We start from the raw sequence: 18,622 nt of genomic DNA on the forward strand, positions 1-18,622 counted from the left end.
GCGACTACCGAACAGAGAAATGGCAACCCGGAACGATATGCACACGGCAGGGGCCATTAATGTACACAGTGGATGTCGGGGAGAACATTGTGAGACACCACGTCGACCAGATCCTAGCATCACAGGAACGAGTCAACCCCATGTCTCGCGTACCTGGGGATGAACCCGACATACCAGTAGCATCTACCTCAGAAACAGTAGCAGCGGAACCTGATGAACTAACCGACGAAAGGGGGCCAGAATCGCCTCCGCACCAAGAACAAGAACCTCAAGAAAGGCGCTATCCAGAAAGGATCAGGAAGCCGCCCCAAAGACTGAATCTATAAATGGACTATTTCAGTTTAATGTGCATGTTAAAGTGTTAACTGTTATTTGAATGTTATGGGTACTGTTAATCTAAAAAGGGGAGGAATTGTAGTGTATGTACCTTTCAGAGAGAACTACTTTTACAGCTCCTGTATACTGGCAGTGACCACACCTGTGTATAAGCCTTGAGCATGCCTCTGTACTGTTAGTCTTTAGACTACCCTCCTCCAGTAAACACCTGTTGATTGTTAATTTACAGCCTCCGTCTAGTTATTGGAAAACATCATACTTTAAGAATCACGGATTCAACATGTTACACCGCACCCTATGGAGAAGCAGGGTATCTCTGACAGCAACTTCCGGATTTCTGCATTTAACTGCGCAAGTGCGTACTCCAGAAGTTGCTACCAGATTTCTCCGTTATAATGCTGTTAGCCTCACTGTTATTTCTATCGCAAAATTCAGGACAACATTTCTTCTTCCCTACCTGGGAATTCCTCTTCACCTCTACATTGCGCAGGTAGCCACTGGGTTCTCAATGAACCTTGGTCCCTTGATATTGTGTCAACCCTGGAAACCATCAGGGTCCCACTATTGCCCAAGCATCAGATTGTTATGAAACTAGTCATAAATTTTTTAATGTTGTATTGCATGCAACCTTGTTTTCTGTTTTAGCTTTTCAAACCAGTTTCTTAACATAAGAAATAAGAGTAGGCCTTACGGCCCCTCGAGCCTGCTCCACCATTCAATAAGATCATGGCTGATCTCAACTTCATTTTTCCGCCCGATCTCCATATCCCTTGATTCCCCTAGAGTCCAAAAATCTATCTATCTCAGCCTTGAATGTACTCAAAGATTCAGCATTAACAGCCCTCTGAGGCAGAGAATTCCAAAGATTCACAACCCTCTGGGTGAAGAAATTCCTCCTCATCTCAGTCTTAAATGGCCTACCCCTTATCCTAAGACTATGCCCCCTAGTTCTAGACTCCAGCCAGGGGAAACAACCTCTCAGCATCTACCCTGTCAATTCCCTTCAGAATCTTGTATGTTTCAATGAGATCACCTCTCATTCTTCTAAACTCCAGAGAGTATCGGCCCATTCTACACGATCTCTCATCATAGGACAGCCCTCTCATCCCAGGAATCAATCTAGTGAACCTTCGTTACACCGCCTCCGAGGCAAGTATATCCTTCCTTAGATAAGGAGACCAAAATTGTGCACAGTACTCCAGGTGTGGTCTCACCAAGGCCCTGTACAATTGTAGCAAGATTTCCTTACTCTTATACTCCAACCCCCTTGCAATAAAGGCCAATATGCCATTTGCCTTCCTTATTGCTTGCTGCACCTGTATGCTAACTTTCTTTATTCTTCTATTCATCTTTGTTCTCTGATCTACCTGTAGATTTAGACTTCACTCATTGTCCATAGCAGTTTCCTTCTTTCTCTGTTACACTTCTTTCCAAGTAAAATATAGTTACTTTGTATTCTTGAGTGTATTACATTTATACTCCATACTTCCAAATCTTCCAATCTAGCTTTAGTCATCCCCTCAAAATCTATCCTTCAAATGCAAATCTGATTTACTCCCCCACTACTCCTTCATAAGCCTAAACTCAAACTCAAACCATGTTGTGATCACAGTTTCTAATGTGCCAAGTGTGATCTCCTATCATCTGGTTTACTTATGTCAGGTCTAAGATTGCCCTATCTCCATGTGGGTTCCTTAACCATTAGAGATGTGTAATTCAATGACAACCATAATTAACCTGGTTTAATTATTCCCCTCCAAACTAAGAGGTGGAATTAATTAAGAAGAAAGAAGGTAGCATAATGAGTGCAGAGAACAAATTTTGTAGTCATAAAACCAGTTTAATTTAACATAGTAAGAGTTAAATACAGCACAACCCATAACCTCATGTGTTGTAAGCAGTGCTGTACATTTTGTATGATGTATTTGTTGTGGAGTTATGAAGTTCATCAAAACCAAGGGCATCCATGAAATGAATCAGTATGATCTACATAAAATGTTGATGGTCAATATTTCATAGGAATTAAAGGAACTTCATAAACTCCACACAATAAATACATCTATCAAAGATGCACAGCCCTACTTAGAAGGCAATAATACAGAAGGATTGTAATGCCAGTTTTTTTGATATAATACATTAACACACAAGACATAAACAAATGCATTATTCTGTACAATATATAGAAACTTTGTGCTTTATCATTTCCTGTTCTTCTGCTAGGATGTTAATAACATGACAAATCACAAGTATTATACCATGCAATTTCAAAAGTAATGATATGAAGATTTGTTCTACTTAACACCAGAAGGTATTATTACAGCTTCTAAATATTTGAAGATTAATAGCCTATGTTTATTTAAATTTCATAATGGGTAGCAAAAGTAAATGTGGGTCCCTTACAGGTGCTGAGACAAGAGAAATTATAATGGGGAATAAGGAAATGGCAGAGAAATTAAACAAATACCTTGGGCCCGATTTTAATAGCCCCGAGGAGGAGGGTTTGGAGGCAGGTCTGTAGCAAAAATTGGAAAAAATGGCTTCAGACATCCAACCCGCCTCCATCCGATTTTTGTGAGGGTTTGTTCAGCCGCTCCCAAACTGACCAGACTGGAACTGGTGGGACAGGTAGTTAAGAGTTAAAAGCCTGTTAACTGCCTTGCTAATCCTATTTTCACAGTGGTTTCCCATTTTCGTGTTTCTGGCTCCTGTTTCCCGACTTGTCAGGAACAGGCCAGGTTCAAGGAGACGAGTTGCTGGAGGACATCATTTGTATGCATTGGTGGAGCGCTATAAAAATGTCCCTGAAACATGGCTGACATTCAAATGCAACAACTTTGCTGTTGTAGGTATGGGATAAGATTTTGCACATCTACTGACCTCCTAACTGTTCAAGCTGACACCCATCTGCAGTGTGACATGAATGGAATAATTTCAGGCAACTTCGACTGTGCGCTTGCAAGCTTGTTTCCTCAAATGAAATCTCGAGCAAGGGGATGAGAAGCACTTATGTCCTCTCATCCTACTCGGAGGAGTAGCAGCCGCGTGGCTCAGCGCAGACCTTCCTGGGAAGAGGAGTAGGAGGATGACGAGGGGAGGCTTGCATGCCCTGTTGTGACCAATGCAGCATCCCTCCAGTTCACTGCTGCCCGTCAAGCAGGGTATGTACACTGCCATGCCACATTAGCTACCATATGGCTCTGTAATTGCAGGCGACACTTGTCCAACGTCATACATCATCTCTGCTATACCCTGTTATTTCCTATCACTTTTACCATCAGCATTACAAAAGCAAGTCGCCCTGAGCCCTCAATGAGCTTTTGCCATTTCTCGGAACACATAGGCCACACAATCAACTGTTTGACATAATTTTTCTTCTACACATCACTAAAGGATAAAAAACCAGCAACAGTTATAAAAAAAGATAAATCACCCAAGTGACTCCCCTTGTGACTATTTTTCGCTTATGCGTGCTTCTACATGGTGCTTCCCCTGTGGCTTCAGCAAATGTAGAGGCAGCTTGCTGACTAGGATGCTGCACCTGCTTAGACGCCTTTTGCGGGCATCCTCTGGGCTTGGGAGCCTGGGAGGCAAACCCTTCCAGAGACACCTGCACTTGTTCCTGTATTTCACGAACCGCTCTTTTTCTGGATGGCCCCAGAGGCACAGTGTCTGCATGCAGCTTAGCAGAGCTAGGAGAGTCCTGCGATCTACGCAGAGGACTCTCCACTGCTGTCACTGTCTCCACCATCTGCTGATGCTCACTTGTGCGCTGTGATAGACCAGGTGGCAACACTATTCTAACTCGTGATGGCCCCACCGAGGTATGCGTTGCTGCGCTGGTGCTGGGTGCGCGGAGTCCTAGTGACACTGCTCCCTCAGAGGCTTCGGGTTCCTCTGAGGAGTTGTCCGACTCTTCATCCTGGATCGTGGGGAGGGGGGCGCGCGATAGTCCTTTGGGAGAGTAAAGGCATGATTTAGACATCTGATATTGATGTAGCAGACACATCCTTTTGAGCAATGCGATTCTCTATGAACATCATATGCCATTGCATTCTGAGAGGGATGAAACTCTATTATGTCACCAGCTTCCTCTAGTGTACCCATCTCTCCATTGCCCACTTCCAGGTCCTCGCCACCGCCAACAATCTCGTTTGCAGCCTCACTGAACTCAACAAGCTCATTGAATCAAAATCTGACATCATCGGAAGCGGCTCCGGAACCCGCCCACCACGCAAACCGACTCCAACCCGCCTCGGCAATGAAAATTGAGCCCTTTGTGTTGACTTCACGGAAGACACAAAAAACTTCCCGGAAATAATAGGCAATCAAGGGTCAAGCGAGAATGAGGAACTGAAAGATATTAGTATTAGTAAAAAAGTAGTACTGGAGAAATTAATGGGATTGAAAGCCGATAAATCCCTAGGACCTGATGGCCTACATCCTAGGGTTTTGAAAGAGTTGGCTATAGAGAGTGGATGCACTGGTTGTCATTTTTCAAAAATCCATAGATTCTAGAACGGTTCCCACAGATTGGAAGGTAGCAAATGTAACTCCAATATTTAAGAAAGGAGGGAGTGAGAAAACAGGGAACTGCAGACCAGTTTGCCTGACATTAGTAGGTAAAATGCTCGAATCTATTATTAAGGACGTGGTAACAGGGCACTTCGAAAATAATAATAGGATTAGGCAGAGTCAACACGGATTTATGAAAGGGAACTCGTGTTTGACGTATCTGATAGAGTTTTTTGAGGTTGTAACTAGCAGAATAGATAAAGGGGAACCATTGCATGTGGTGTATTTGGATTTTCAGAAGGCATTCGATAAGGTGCCACACAAGAGGTTATTAAACAAAATGAGGATTCATGGGATTGGGGTAATATATACTAGCATGGATTGAGGATTGGTTAATGGACAGAAAACAGAGAGTAGGAATAAACGGTTCATTTTCGGGTTGGCAGACTGTAACTAGCGGGGTACCGCAAGGATCAGTGCTTGGGCCTCAGCTATTCACGATCTACATCAATGATTTGGATGAGGGGACTAAATGTAATGTATCCAAGTTTGCTGTTGACAAAGCTGGGTGGGAATGTAAGTTGTGAGGAGGATGCAAGGAGGCTTCAAGGGGATATAGACAGGCTAAGCGAGTGGGCAAGAACATGGCAAATGAAATATAATGTGGAGAAATGTGAAGTTATCCACTTTGGTAGGAAAAATAGAAAAGCAGTGTATTTTTTTTAAATGGTGAGAGATTGGCAAAGGGACCTGGGTGTCCTTGTACACGAATCACTGAAAATTAACATGCAGGTACAGCAAGCAATTAGGAAAGCAAATGGTATGTTGGCCTTTATTACAAGAGGATTTGGGTAGAAGAGTAAAGACGTCTTACTGCATTTATACAGGGCCCTGGTGAGACCACACCTGGAGTATTGTGCAGAGTTTTGGTCTCCTTACCGAAGGAAGGATATACTTGCCATAGAGGGAGTGCAACCAAGGTTCACCAGACTGGTTCCTGGGATGGAAGGATTGTCTTATGAGGACAGATCGAGTAGACTAGGTCTATATTCTCTAGAGTTTAGAAGAATGAGAGGTGATTTAATTGAAACATACAAAATTCTTACAGGACTTGACAGGGTAGATGCAGGGAGGATGTTTCGCCTGGCACGGGAGTCTAGAACCAGGGGTCACAGTCTCAGAATAAGGGGTCGGCCATTTAGGACTGAGATGAGGAGAAATTTCTTCACTCAGAGGGTGGTGAATCTTTGGAATTCTCTGCCCCAGAGGGCTGTGGAGGCTCAGTCATTGAGTATATTCAAGGCTGAAATAGATAGATTTTTGAATATTAAAGGAATCAAGGGATATGGGGATAGTGCAGGAAAGTGGAATAGAGGTAGAAGATCAGCCATGATCTTATTGAATGGTGGAGCAGGCTCGAAGGGCCAAATGGCCTACTCCTGCTCCTATTTCTTATCTTATCTATCTTATGTAACAAGTGGATAAATGTGCAATGTTAAAAGTGTACTTTGTTAATTAACATCCACATTCTAAACTGCATATTTTTTAGTATTTCAGGTCTGGCAACCCAAAGAGGTGAGCCAAAATTATTTTATTACAGCAGGCCCCTTAGTAAGGGGACCACTGCCATTTCTTTAGAATGGGCCACCCCATCCCCATCCCTGTTTTTTGCAGCCTCCTTGGTATGCAAGCCCTTCTGCTGCAGCCCGAACGGCATTGCCATCCGTTGGCCCCAAGCAAATGAGGTGATCCCACATATTCCAGGGAATCAGTGCAGACAGGGGGCACAATCCTGGCATGATTACCTGAATCACGTGGCAAAGGACATTCCTTCAGGGCCATTGTTTCATTTGTTCATCATCTTTATAAGTTGTTTGGTCAGTATATAGGTCGAAGATTTGTCTAAAATATCCTAAATCCACATTACCTCTGAATAACTAGGTTATGTTGGCCTTGGCTCAGTGATAGCACTCTGGCCTCGGAGTCAGAAGATCAGCGTTTAAACCCCACTTCAGAGACTTGAGCATATAATTTAGGCTGACGCCTCAGTGCAGTACTGGGGGAGTACTACACTGTCAGAGGTGCCATCTTTCAGATCACATTAAAACAAAGCACCATCTTCCTCCAAGTAATCCCAAGGCAGTATGCGAAGAAGAACAGAGGAGTGAGTTCTTCTTTCGATGACCTTGCTGTGCATAGCTGCCATTTTTCTCTACATTACAACAGTAATTACAATTCAAAAGTACTTCATTGGTTGTGAAGACCTTTGGGATGTCCTGAAGTTGTGAAAGGCACTATAAAAATGCAAGTACTTTCTTATTTTCTCTTTTGTACCAGAACATAACAAATAACATGACAAATCCGTTCCAAATAGTTCAGAACACTAAAGTAATAATTACTTGTGAACACTAAACTTATTAAATTATCTAACCAGTGATCCTGCTCTCCACCAAAGTGGGCGTAAGATAGAAAGAAATCCAATCTATCACACTCAGGTGTAATTAACATGTCAAATAGAGTCTGACAATTTAATATCGTAGCATCTTAAGAAGGATAGCCATAATTCTTTTACAAGAATAATTTAAAAGGGAAGCATTACTTTCTCAATTTATCGGTTATGGATTAAAATATTAGCACACTAAAAAAAAAATTCAACAAAGCCAGTTAATTATTCGAGGTATCAGAAGTTTCAAGTAACAACACATCAACCTGTGTGTGGTTAAAAATCTAACTTACAACGATGGGTGGCTAAACAAAGAAGTGCTGCAAGTCCAAAGCTCAAAATTCCAATAAATAATCAAAAGGCTTGTGAAACAGGTAAATCCTGCCATTAAGTGAAACTGCGAATATAATTAGATCAACTCCTTTAATAAATTCATTTATAAGAGCTCATTTGCACCATTTCTGTTATTGTGTGTCACTGAACCACATGGAGTATCGATTCAGTACTTCCCAATGAGCCACCTGCAGCAAACTCACCATGTTTTAATTAAGCATGCAGGCTTTAGTCAAATGGCACAGCAGTGCTGCAATCTGTAGAGAGAAGTGATCCAACACTATCTGGAGAACAAGTAAAAAAATATTACAGGAAACTCTTTTTTATCTGGCACCGATGGGACTGGCGTGGTGCCGGTTGATCAACAAGTCCGGATTACAGAGAGGTATACTTACCAAGGTACGAGAGCCCCATACACGGCCACAGGTGCAGGAGCCCCGGTTACACGGCACTTGTGCAGGAGTCCCGGTTACACGGCCACAGATCCAGGAGTCCCTGTTGCACGGCCACAGGTGCAGGAACCCCGGTTATATGGCCACAGAGCCAGGAACCCCGGTTACATGGCCACAGAGCCAGGAACCCCGGTTACACGGCCACTGATATATAGTAAAACTTACCAGAACCTACTCCTGAATTTTGCCGGTTAAGAGAGATTTCTGGATATTTTAGGTGCCGGTTGATATACCTATCAATTCATCCAATGAAAAGCGACGAGTTAAGAAAGTAACTATAGGTTTTTATTGGCTAAATAACAGAGCCCACCCTCGTGGGTGATCGGATCCAACAAGGAGGAATACCAGCCAGTCGACCACCTTTATACCTGGGCAGGTAGGTGGAGCCATGGGCGGAGTCAGCAGTGGTCAGCCCAGGTATAACAGCGTGACAAGAGGCGACCTCGTATAGTGATACAACAGTGTGAACAGTGATAACCATAGAGTAACGATATAACAGTGATAACTATAGTGTAACGATAGTGAACGACAAAAGTGGTTTACCACACCGGTTAAAAGAGAGTTTCCTGCATTTTCAAAGCTGAACATTTCAGATTCTGAAAGTCAATGGCAAGATCTTGCTGGAGTTTGCTCTGTTAGTTAGACTTGGTCATGCACGTTTAGGATTGATACATTTTTGCCTACAAAGTTGCTGGAAGTGCGAGCTGATAACGGCGCACCGAGGGCAACTGGGACATTGGTCAACAACGGGGCCAACAGTGTATTTCCTTAACCAATGAGTTTAAAGGATTGAGAATAAACAGCAAAAGGACCAAGGAGGGTGAATTCAATGTCAAATCAGGTACAGAAAAAGAGAGAAAGAAAGATTGGATTAAGAGAGAAAGAAGAAATAGAAAGGAAAAAGAAAATAAAATGTAAATTTTAAATTGACATTTTTAAAATCTCCAATAATTTACAACCTGAAGGAATGAGACTCCACACTTTTAATTGTTCAGTCTCTCGGCAGGAGAGGTTGATCGGTGGTCATTAACAATTTGCACTTCTTTAAAAGGGCACTTATGCTGATAATTACTAGACTTAATTTCCTGTGGCGAGTTTAATGGGTAATTAATGTGCAACTACAGCAACTTCCTGAAAATCACGGGGCTGTGAATGGCGAGATACTGTTTTCGTGAAGCTAATAGCGGAGCGGCGCAAATCGGCCAGCAACCTGTGGCGATTCGCAATTCACGGGGTATCTCTTCCTCACTATAAGTTGTTGGATGGTTTGCACATTAATACTGGTGGGTGCTGTTAATTTTTCAATGAAATCTGGCCCCTTATTCTTATTTCTGTCTTCAAAGAAAAACCATACAGAAGTAGAAATTCAAGTTCTTAGTATTGCCTATTTTGGTACTTTTTGGTCAATACATTGTGGGACAAGAATACTACAAACAACGCTGCCTTTTAAACAATGCAGCAATACCTAACTGCATTACGAGGCTTCCATTTTTTTTTGGCTCCCCTAAAAATAACCAATATATGCTACAATAAACTGTTTTCTAAGTGAACATTTAAAGTCCATTTTCCTATTCAAACTGTACAGAGAAAAATAATGTGGTATAAATGTATCTATTTTGTTAGTTAATTGATAGGCAAGTGATGTGATTTAAAAACTTAGTTAAGAATGCTCACATGCTTAATGCCCTTCAGATTTAAAAAAACGCTTCATCCTGGTAATTTAAAAAATATACAATTTATAAATATTATAGATCAAAGGAGGCAAGTTCCTGATGTTCCAGTATACTTCTCAGGTTTTTTTTAAATTTTAGTTTGCCTATTATCTCTGAATGTGCACGGATTGGTTTGGGATTTGATTTCAATCTTAAAAACAAAAAAATGATAAATTTAAAAAAGGAAGCAACAGTAGGTGAATCACATGCATTTACGAAAATAAAACAAAGTACTGCTAGCAACAAAAAGTTAGCTTTTAGCTAGTTTTACATGAAAGTCGTCACTGTTATTTTAGAATATTTTGCTGTAGATTGTGGCATAGTGGTTAGCACTGTTGCCTCACAGCGCCAGAGACCCGGGTTCGAATCCGGCCTCGGGTGACTGTCTGTGTGGAGTTTGCACATTCTCCCCGTGTTTGCGTGGGTTTCCTCCCGGGTGCTCCGGTTTCCTCTCTCAGTCCAAAGCTGTGCGGGTTAGGTTGATTGGCTATGATAAATTGACCCTTAGTGTTAGGGGGATTAAATACGTGGGGTTACAGGGATAGGGTGAGATATGTGTTGGTGTAGGGGTTATGGGGATCGGGTGGGATATGTGTCGGTGCAGGCTCGATGGGCCGAAATGGCCTCTATCTGCACTGTGGGGTTTCTGTGATTTCTGTGATTGTTATCCAACACAATTCAGTACCCAAAAGAGTTCACTGGGACATCAAAATTATGTGTTCACTTCTTACCTAAACTACCAAAGATATGCAAATTCAAAGCTTCAAATCCTACTATCAAAACAATTTTCACATTAGAACAGCTGCCAAATACAACAGATAAAAAAAACCTCTAAAATGAAAACCAGTCAGCATGCTTGGTATTACATGATGGAGCTATTCTCAGCATCTTAATTTCGCCAATTGTTTGAAGCCGAGTGCCACAAGAGAACTTGAAAATAAAGACTTTGTAGGTCATAGCCATATATTATTGTCCTAGGTAACTGCCTCCACACTCAGCAAGCAGCTCAGGAGGATGGGGCAACGCGCAGATGATGAAGCTGCACATGCAACTGTTAATTCAAACTGAAGGCTGAAACAAGCTGTCTCATTTGTTAGAGCAGATGGATCAGCATTAATGACTGAATAGCCAAGTTTTAATTTCCCAAAAGCCAAACAGAGCTGAAAATCTTTCACAGTATGACTTGAAAAATCAACAGAAAAAGAGACAATCTCCATCTGTCATCCCAAATGCCTACACTCTGCCACCTCTTACTACTCTACATTTTCAATGGAAACACGTTGGAGCTATTTTACAAATAATGCAACAACCTTCCACAAAGCAAAAAAAAATTGATCTGTCTCAACACTGATCCCTCCAGAAAATTCCATAAAGCACCAGGGCACCACAATATTGCACATTTATCACAATAACTGCAGAAAGAGCAGCAACAGAAGTAAAGTTTACAGAGTGCTGCAATAGAGATCAAAAATAATGAACTCATGCAATAGTTTCTGCCACTCAAAATGCCACCAAGCTTGTATGGAAGAAGGTGAAAACTAAAACTGGGGCAGTAAAACAACGATATTTCAGTTAAACACTATTACACTTCAGCTTTGAGTTACAGTGCGCAGAGAATGCGTCAGGTAATATGAACTGCTAAGTTACAACAACATGTTTATATAGCGCCTTTAACATAGTAAATTGTCCCAAGGTGCTTCACAGGAGTATTAAAAGACAAAAAATTTGACACCGAGCCACATAAGGATAAATTAGCGCAGGTGACCAAAAGCTTGGTCAAAGAGGTAGGTTTTAAGGAGCGTCTTAAAGGGGGAAAGAGAGGTAGTGAGGCGGAGAGGTTTCAGCAGGGAATTCCAGAGCTTAGGGACTAGCAACAGAAGGCACGGCCACCAATAGTTAAGGAATTATAATCAGGGATGCTCAAGAGGGCAGATTCAGAGGAGCGCAGATATCTCGAGGGGTTGTGGGGCTGCAGGAGATGACAGAGATAGAGAAGGGCAAGGCCATGGAGGGATTTGAAAACAAGGGTGAGAATTTTGAAATTGAAGCGTTGCTTAACAGGGAGCCAATGTAGGTCAGCGAGCACAGGGGTGATGGGTGAACGGGACTTGGTGCGAGTTAGGACACGGGCAGCCGAGTTTTGGATGACCTCAAGTTTACTTAGGGTAGAATGTGGGAGGCCAGACAGGAGTGCGTTGGAATATTCAAGTCTAGAGGTAACAAAGTTAAACAGAAATGGGTTAAGAATTTTATCGACTAAAACCAAACTCTCAAATGTGTGTGGAAAAAATGAAGATTTACATTCAGATTATAATTTATGAAGCTTTGAATCTTTTCTGTTTTGTTAAGCTACAAAATGAAAGTAGATTTTCATTTTAGAGACACATATTTTATATTTAGATAATATACAAAAAAAAATCTTCTATTGTTCCTTTGACTTTTTCCCCTCCAAATGTGCCAAAATAGATATTTCTCCTCTGAAATTAGTTGAGTTCATGCATAAAAAAAAAGAATTTGGCAGTTACTAAGAGTAAACATGTGAATAGAGTTTGCATTAGGAGGGAATCTTAATATATACTCAGAATTATGAAGTCAATTAATGGAGGGAAACAGTCAGGAGGTGTTTTAGCAAAGTATAATTGGTAACAATGCCAACAAAGAACAACAAGTTACAATCTACAGTATTAATGTTACAAGACTAAAAACTGTGTATTAAATCAGGAGCATCACAATGGAGCTCCAATGAGTTATGGCACAGAATAGTAGAACCCTTTAGAAAAGATGACAAGGTCTTGGAGAGGGTTCAGAGGAGATTTGCTAGAATGGTACCAGGGATGAAGGGTTTCAGTTATCTGGAGAGACTACAGAAGCTGGGATTGTTCTCCTTAGAGCAGAAAAGGTTAAGGGGAGATTTAATAGAGGTGTTCAAAATTATGAGGGGTTTTGATAATAGTAGATAGGGAGAAACTGTTTTCCATTGGCAGGAAGGTTGGTAACTAAAGGACACATATTTAAAGTAATTGGCAAAAAATCCAGGGGGGAAATAAGGAGAAATGTCTCTCCTCAGTGAGCTATTATAAATCTAGAATGCATTGCCTGAAAAAGGTAGTGAAGCAGATTCAATAGTAACTTTCAAAAGGGAATTGGGTCTCTACATAAAAAAGGAAACATTTGCAGGGCTATGGAGAAAGAGCAGGGGAGTGGGACTAACTGTTAGCTCCTTCAGAGCTCCAGACCAGGCACGGTGGGCTGAATGGCCTCCTTCTGTTCTGTATGAGCCTCCTTCTGTTCTGTATGATTCTATTACCCAAGCAACAGCCACAGAAAATACACTGAGTTCTAATCTCAAAATATGTAGACACAAACAAGGGCAGGTATCACAGAGAGGGAAAACTTGGGGAGTCACTCTTGAATCCTACTCCCATATTATCTGAATATGGCTCCCATATTGATTTGAATATTATTGTCATATCTGAGAAGGTTCTTCCAACATCTCCTTTGGATTCCTAGACAGGATACAAAATAAAGGTTGCTGCCTCACCTTTAGAATCTCTCTCTCCACAGTAATCTTTGTTGCTTCCTATTTTATCAATGCTACTATGGACGGTTGTTGGATCAGCTTTTCTCCCTCTGAACTAAGCTGCAAGTGCAACATCCTATACATTCTTCTTCCTCCTCAATGTGTCAAAAACAAACACATCAGTGTCCTTTAATCATTCTTCCTCAGGTCTTCAAAACTGTGGAATTTCTTAGCTTTCTCTGTCTTTCTTTCCTCCAACAACCTACAGGCTTTTAAAACCCATGGTTGGCATTCTCTTGCTCCTTTAGCTAATCTTCTCTCCAACTTCTTCAACTCTGGTGGCATGCTGCATTATTGAGCTTTGCCCCTCATCTAGATTTCACATCTCTCCTCTTTAAAAAGTTGGGGAAAAAATGTACACACGTCTCCAAAAGCCAGGAACAAAATGCCATTAAATGAAGCTAGGTAGCAGGGATTCGGCCCTGTACCCTTCCCAGATCATATACAAGGCATGAAAAGATTATCACCCTCAAAAAAAACATTAAATTTTCCAAATGGAGTATTTCTTTCTCCCAACCTCCTTGTGCTTTGCCCATTCTTACACACTTTCCCATTTGGGGGTGGGGGGAGCAGAAAGGAGTAGTTCCAAGGCCTCACTGTTAACATTGCTCTTGAATTGGGCAAAATAAACCACACAAGATTAGGCTCCTCAGTCAACTAGTCCTGGGACTCAGTGAAGAAACTACTAACACTACTAATAATAACCAGCTCCAGGACAGTGACATCCTAGCACAGAGAATTCGACACAACACAATTGTCACTAAACAAAAGGAAAAATATCTGACCTATTGGACAGAAACAACAAAAACCCAAAACAAACTCGATTGCTATTTGGCCCTAAACAGACAATACACCATGGCTGAATACCTGACCATGGTAAAAGATAGCAAATTGAGAAAAACCTTGACTATGTACAGACTTAGTGAGCATAGCCTGGCCATCGAAAAAGGCAGACACAGGCAGACCTGGCTGCCAAGAGAGGACAGGATATGCTCTCACTGCAGTCAGGGAGTGGTGGAGACAGAGATGCACTTCCTCACAACTTGTGGAAACTATCAGGACATAAGGGGGAATTTCTACCCAAAATTCATAAAAATATGCCGAATTCAAACATTTGAATGACGACCAAAAACTCCCATATCTATTAGGGGAACAGAGAAATTGCGTAACTTTAGCGGCAAACTATGTTACAGCTTGCCATAAGCAGAGTGACAACCATTAAACCTAGGAAAAGATTATATGCATATTATATGAGTGTATATTTATACAGACAAGGATATATCTGTTTATACACTGTATGGCCAGATCTGTGTTTACGTGTTCAATCATACGTGTTTTTCGGTGCTTTGGCAACATAAGATGTACCTTGTCATGCCAATAAAACAATTTGAATTGAATTGATTAACTCTCCAATTTTCACCCTCTTCCTCCATTTCTTCTTCAGAGGGTCCAGCTGAGATCAAGATCCAGCAGAGATCAAGCACCATTCCAAAGACTTGAGCACGCAATCTAGGCTGGCACTTCAAAGCAGTACTAAGGGAGCGCTGCACTGTCTGAGGTGCCATCTTTCAGATGAGAGGTTAAACCAAAGCCCCGTCTGCCCTCTCAGGTAAACGCAAAAGATCCCATGGCATGATTCGAAGAAGAACTGGATAACTCTCCCGGTGTCCTGTACAACATTTATCCCTCAACTTACAGCTAACACAGATTTGGTTATTTGTGTATTTAAATTGGCTGCTGCAATACCGACATTACAACAGTGACTATACTTCAAAAGTATATCATTGGCTGTAAAGCTCTTTAGGACAGCCCGAGTTTCTGAAAGTTATTTCTTTCATTAAGAATCCAATATAATTTCTGGTGAAAGTGACTAATAATTAATGCAACGTACAGTACTCCATAGATCAAATATGCCGATATTAATTCACAGTCCCCATCAATAGAGCAAGTGCAATATAGTTAATGCATAACCCTAGTGCATAGCATCAATGCAGTTGTTGAATACATCCTGGGTATGCAAATCCTTGTGCAGCATCCCTAGTGCCATTGCCACCTGTTGGTCCCATGCAATTGAGGTGATTGTATCTCTGTATTCAGTGTTGGCAGTGGGCACAATCCTGGCACAACTGCCCAAATCACATGTCCAGGGACTTTGCTTCAGGGCCACTGTTCGAGGCAAATGATCTAATAATCACTTATTCATCATCTTTATAAGCTGTTTGGTCAGTCTAAGATATCCTAAATCCACATTACTTCTGAATAAATCTGTTATGTTGGCATTGGCTCAGTGGTAGCACTCTTGCATCTGGATCAGAAGATCATGAATTCAAGACCCACTCCAGGGCTTGAGCATATAATCGAGGCTTCGCTGCAGTACATGATGGAGTGTTGCACTGTCAGAGATGGTGTCTTTGATTAGAAGCAAACTGACTACCTACCCTGTCTGCCTGCTCAATTGGGTACAAAAGATTCCATAACACTATTTGAAGAGTACGAAGTTCTCTCAGTGTCTTGGCCAACATTTATCGCTCAACTAACACCACCATAACAGATGGACTCGTCATTTGTCTCACTGTTGTTTGTTGGACCTTGTTGCAAATAAACTGGCTGTCACGTTTGCCTCCAAAACAATGACTGCACTTCATAAAGTAACTGAATCACAAAGAACATGAAAGGCACTATATACATGTAAATTCTAGGAAAGATTAAAATAAAAAAACCTCTAAATAACTACAGTGATATGGGAATAAATACTATAAATGACAGCAACATAAAGTTAAAAGATCAATAATATATCACCAACTCTCCCCAAAAAGTTGAATGTTTTTTTTTTAAATGCCAAGTACAAAAAATGCAAAACCATAAAAATCAATTGACTGATGTCTGGTGTCATGAGTAAGATTTTCCAGTAAAACTTATTCTGAATAAAAATAAGCACTTCCACTAATAATATTGACCCAAAACATTGTGCAGATTAATACATTACCCTTAAGCCATTTACTTTTTACACAGGATAATGTCGTAAATTAAAAAGAAGTAGCTGACAGTTACATATAGAACAAAAGGGAGTAAACATCATAGATCACAGCAAGTGCACAGTGGCTAAAGTACAAAAAAAGTTTTACAAGTGGAATCAGTGCCACAGAGAGGAACAGGAAAAATCCTTATTGTTAATTTTTCACTCATTTTTAACATGATGAATTGTGTATTACCTGTTTTTTGCTGAAGTGGGTTTTTTACTCTGTAGTGCTACCGAAGTACTAAAAAATGACAAGTTAGAGTAAACTTGTGTCACCCAAAGGTAGGAGTTAAAGGTATTTTTTGTTTCTAAAGAATTCTTTGCACCATTCTTTGTATTGACACTGATTATTTCTGGTCTTAACTGCCAAGTTCCCACTAGAGATAAGCCTCAGAGCATAAAGCAGAAATCAGCAGCGTGAGTGGGAATGATCCACCTTCTCAGCAAAAATGAAAACACTTTAAAACAGATGGTACCTCGACACAATCTTTCCATAAGTGGTTATCTTTATCTCATTATATACACGGGCAGTTTCATTACAGATCAACTGTGAGGACTGTAGATATTCTCTAGTTGGGTATATATTACTGATCTTTCAACTTTACGCATCTCTCAGGGCTTAAAAAGAGCTTAGACAGTATAATTGGCACATGTCCTAAATTTGTGTATAAAAATAAATACTAGTCAAAACAGAATGCAGTGGACCAGTTTACATTAATGATGGATTTTTTTGCTCTCTGCTTTGCCAATTTGTAATTAATGTTGTCACAATAAAAATGTCATGTTATGAACATGTAAGTATTGTTATATTTAATCAGATACTGTAACTTCTTTTTCCTACTGAAGTCTATTTAGAACTGTTCTAATTCTTACAGTTTATGCCCTCAGAGTTCTTTTGTCATCTTAAACATGCAAACCAGTGTAAGATTATAATAAAAAAATAACTTTACCTGGTGTCCTTCCTTCAGTTGCACCAGAACCTTCTCATAACATACTTGCTCCATATCATGCAGTTGCTGCATCTATAAACCAAGAAAATAAATATTTCTGTTGAATAAAAATGCATGATTTAAAAAAAAACGTTATATACTTCCATATCTGTATTCAAAGTGAGGGACAACAAAATTGGCAAATGAACAGGTCTCCTCATTGTGGCCAGTACAGCATTCATCAGCCAGAGGACTGGCACATTATAGATTAGATAAAATGACTAGGCCCCTTTTTCAAATACCAACCACAGAAACACATCTCTCATTGTACAAGTGTGACATTTTCCATTCAGATGTTCCATATGCTACTAAGGCTGCTAGCTTCTTGGCAACGAGAAACTCCACTTCTCAGATATAAGCAATGGGTGCAGTAAATTTATTGACTAGTTTTTTTCCCACAACCTAAAAACAAACCAAAGAGCTAGTTAATGAAACTAGCTCTGTGCAAGGTAGAAAGGGGTACACTACGTCAGGATTATCCACTATAAACTGTCTCCTTGAACCCCTCTCCTCTGCCCCACTACCCTCACCTCCAACGTGCGAGGAACTCATGGACTTCTTTACCACCAAGATTGAGACCATCCATTCAGCTGCCTCTGCTGGTTCCCCCCTCCTTTTCCCTTGCCCAACTAGCCAAAAGCTCCCTCCAGGCACGTCCTCCCCTAGCCCTAGCCTCATGTCTTTCTCTAGCTTCTCTCCTGTCTCCCCTCAGTCACCCTCCAAGCTGATCTTGTCCATGAGACCCACCTCCTGCTCCTTTGACCCCATTTCCCACTGAACTGCTGACTAGCTCCAGAAATGGCTTCACTTCCCACCCCCGCACCATTACCTTTGGAGTCCCCCAAATATCCATTCTTGGCTCCATCCTCTTACTCATCTACATACTACCCCTTGGCGCCACTGTTGTGTATGTACCTTGAAGAGAATAACTGGTCTCAGACTGCAGTACCAGCAGTGACCACCCCTGTATAAAAGGTGCTAGAGAGCCTCTGTTTGTTAGTTTCGCTATTGACTTCCACCAGTAAAGACTTGTTTGTTTTCACTCCTGCTGGTCCGTGTCTCAATCATTCACGGACTTAACACTGGCGACGAATAAGAAACGAACTTACCTGCAACTCGGCAGCACCTCAGACGACGTTGTTGAAGGTCGGAGCCAGAAGAAAGAAAAAAAAGAGTCCAAAGAAACTCGGGAAACGGGCGTCGACCGTCAATCATCGGTTTGAAAACTTGCAGGAGAGACTGTTCA

At 41.2% G+C, this 18,622-nt stretch overlaps 1 protein-coding gene across 2 annotated transcripts in view; it reads right to left on the reverse strand.

Moving 5' to 3' along the window:
• Positions 1 to 18,622, reverse strand: part of ascc3 (activating signal cointegrator 1 complex subunit 3) — a 654,593-nt gene that overhangs the window by 444,893 nt on the left and 191,078 nt on the right. For both annotated transcript variants that reach the window (XM_085997711.1, XM_085997710.1), the window contains exon 13: positions 17,338 to 17,409. In XM_085997711.1, the coding sequence (XP_085853837.1) occupies positions 17,338 to 17,409 (72 nt within the window). The remainder of the gene's footprint in view (positions 1 to 17,337; positions 17,410 to 18,622) is intronic.

This window comes from Somniosus microcephalus, chromosome 9 (assembly GCF_052327205.1).
Source record: "Somniosus microcephalus isolate GS21.2 chromosome 9, FLI_Smic_1.0, whole genome shotgun sequence".
Taxonomy (NCBI): domain Eukaryota; kingdom Metazoa; phylum Chordata; class Chondrichthyes; order Squaliformes; family Somniosidae; genus Somniosus; species Somniosus microcephalus.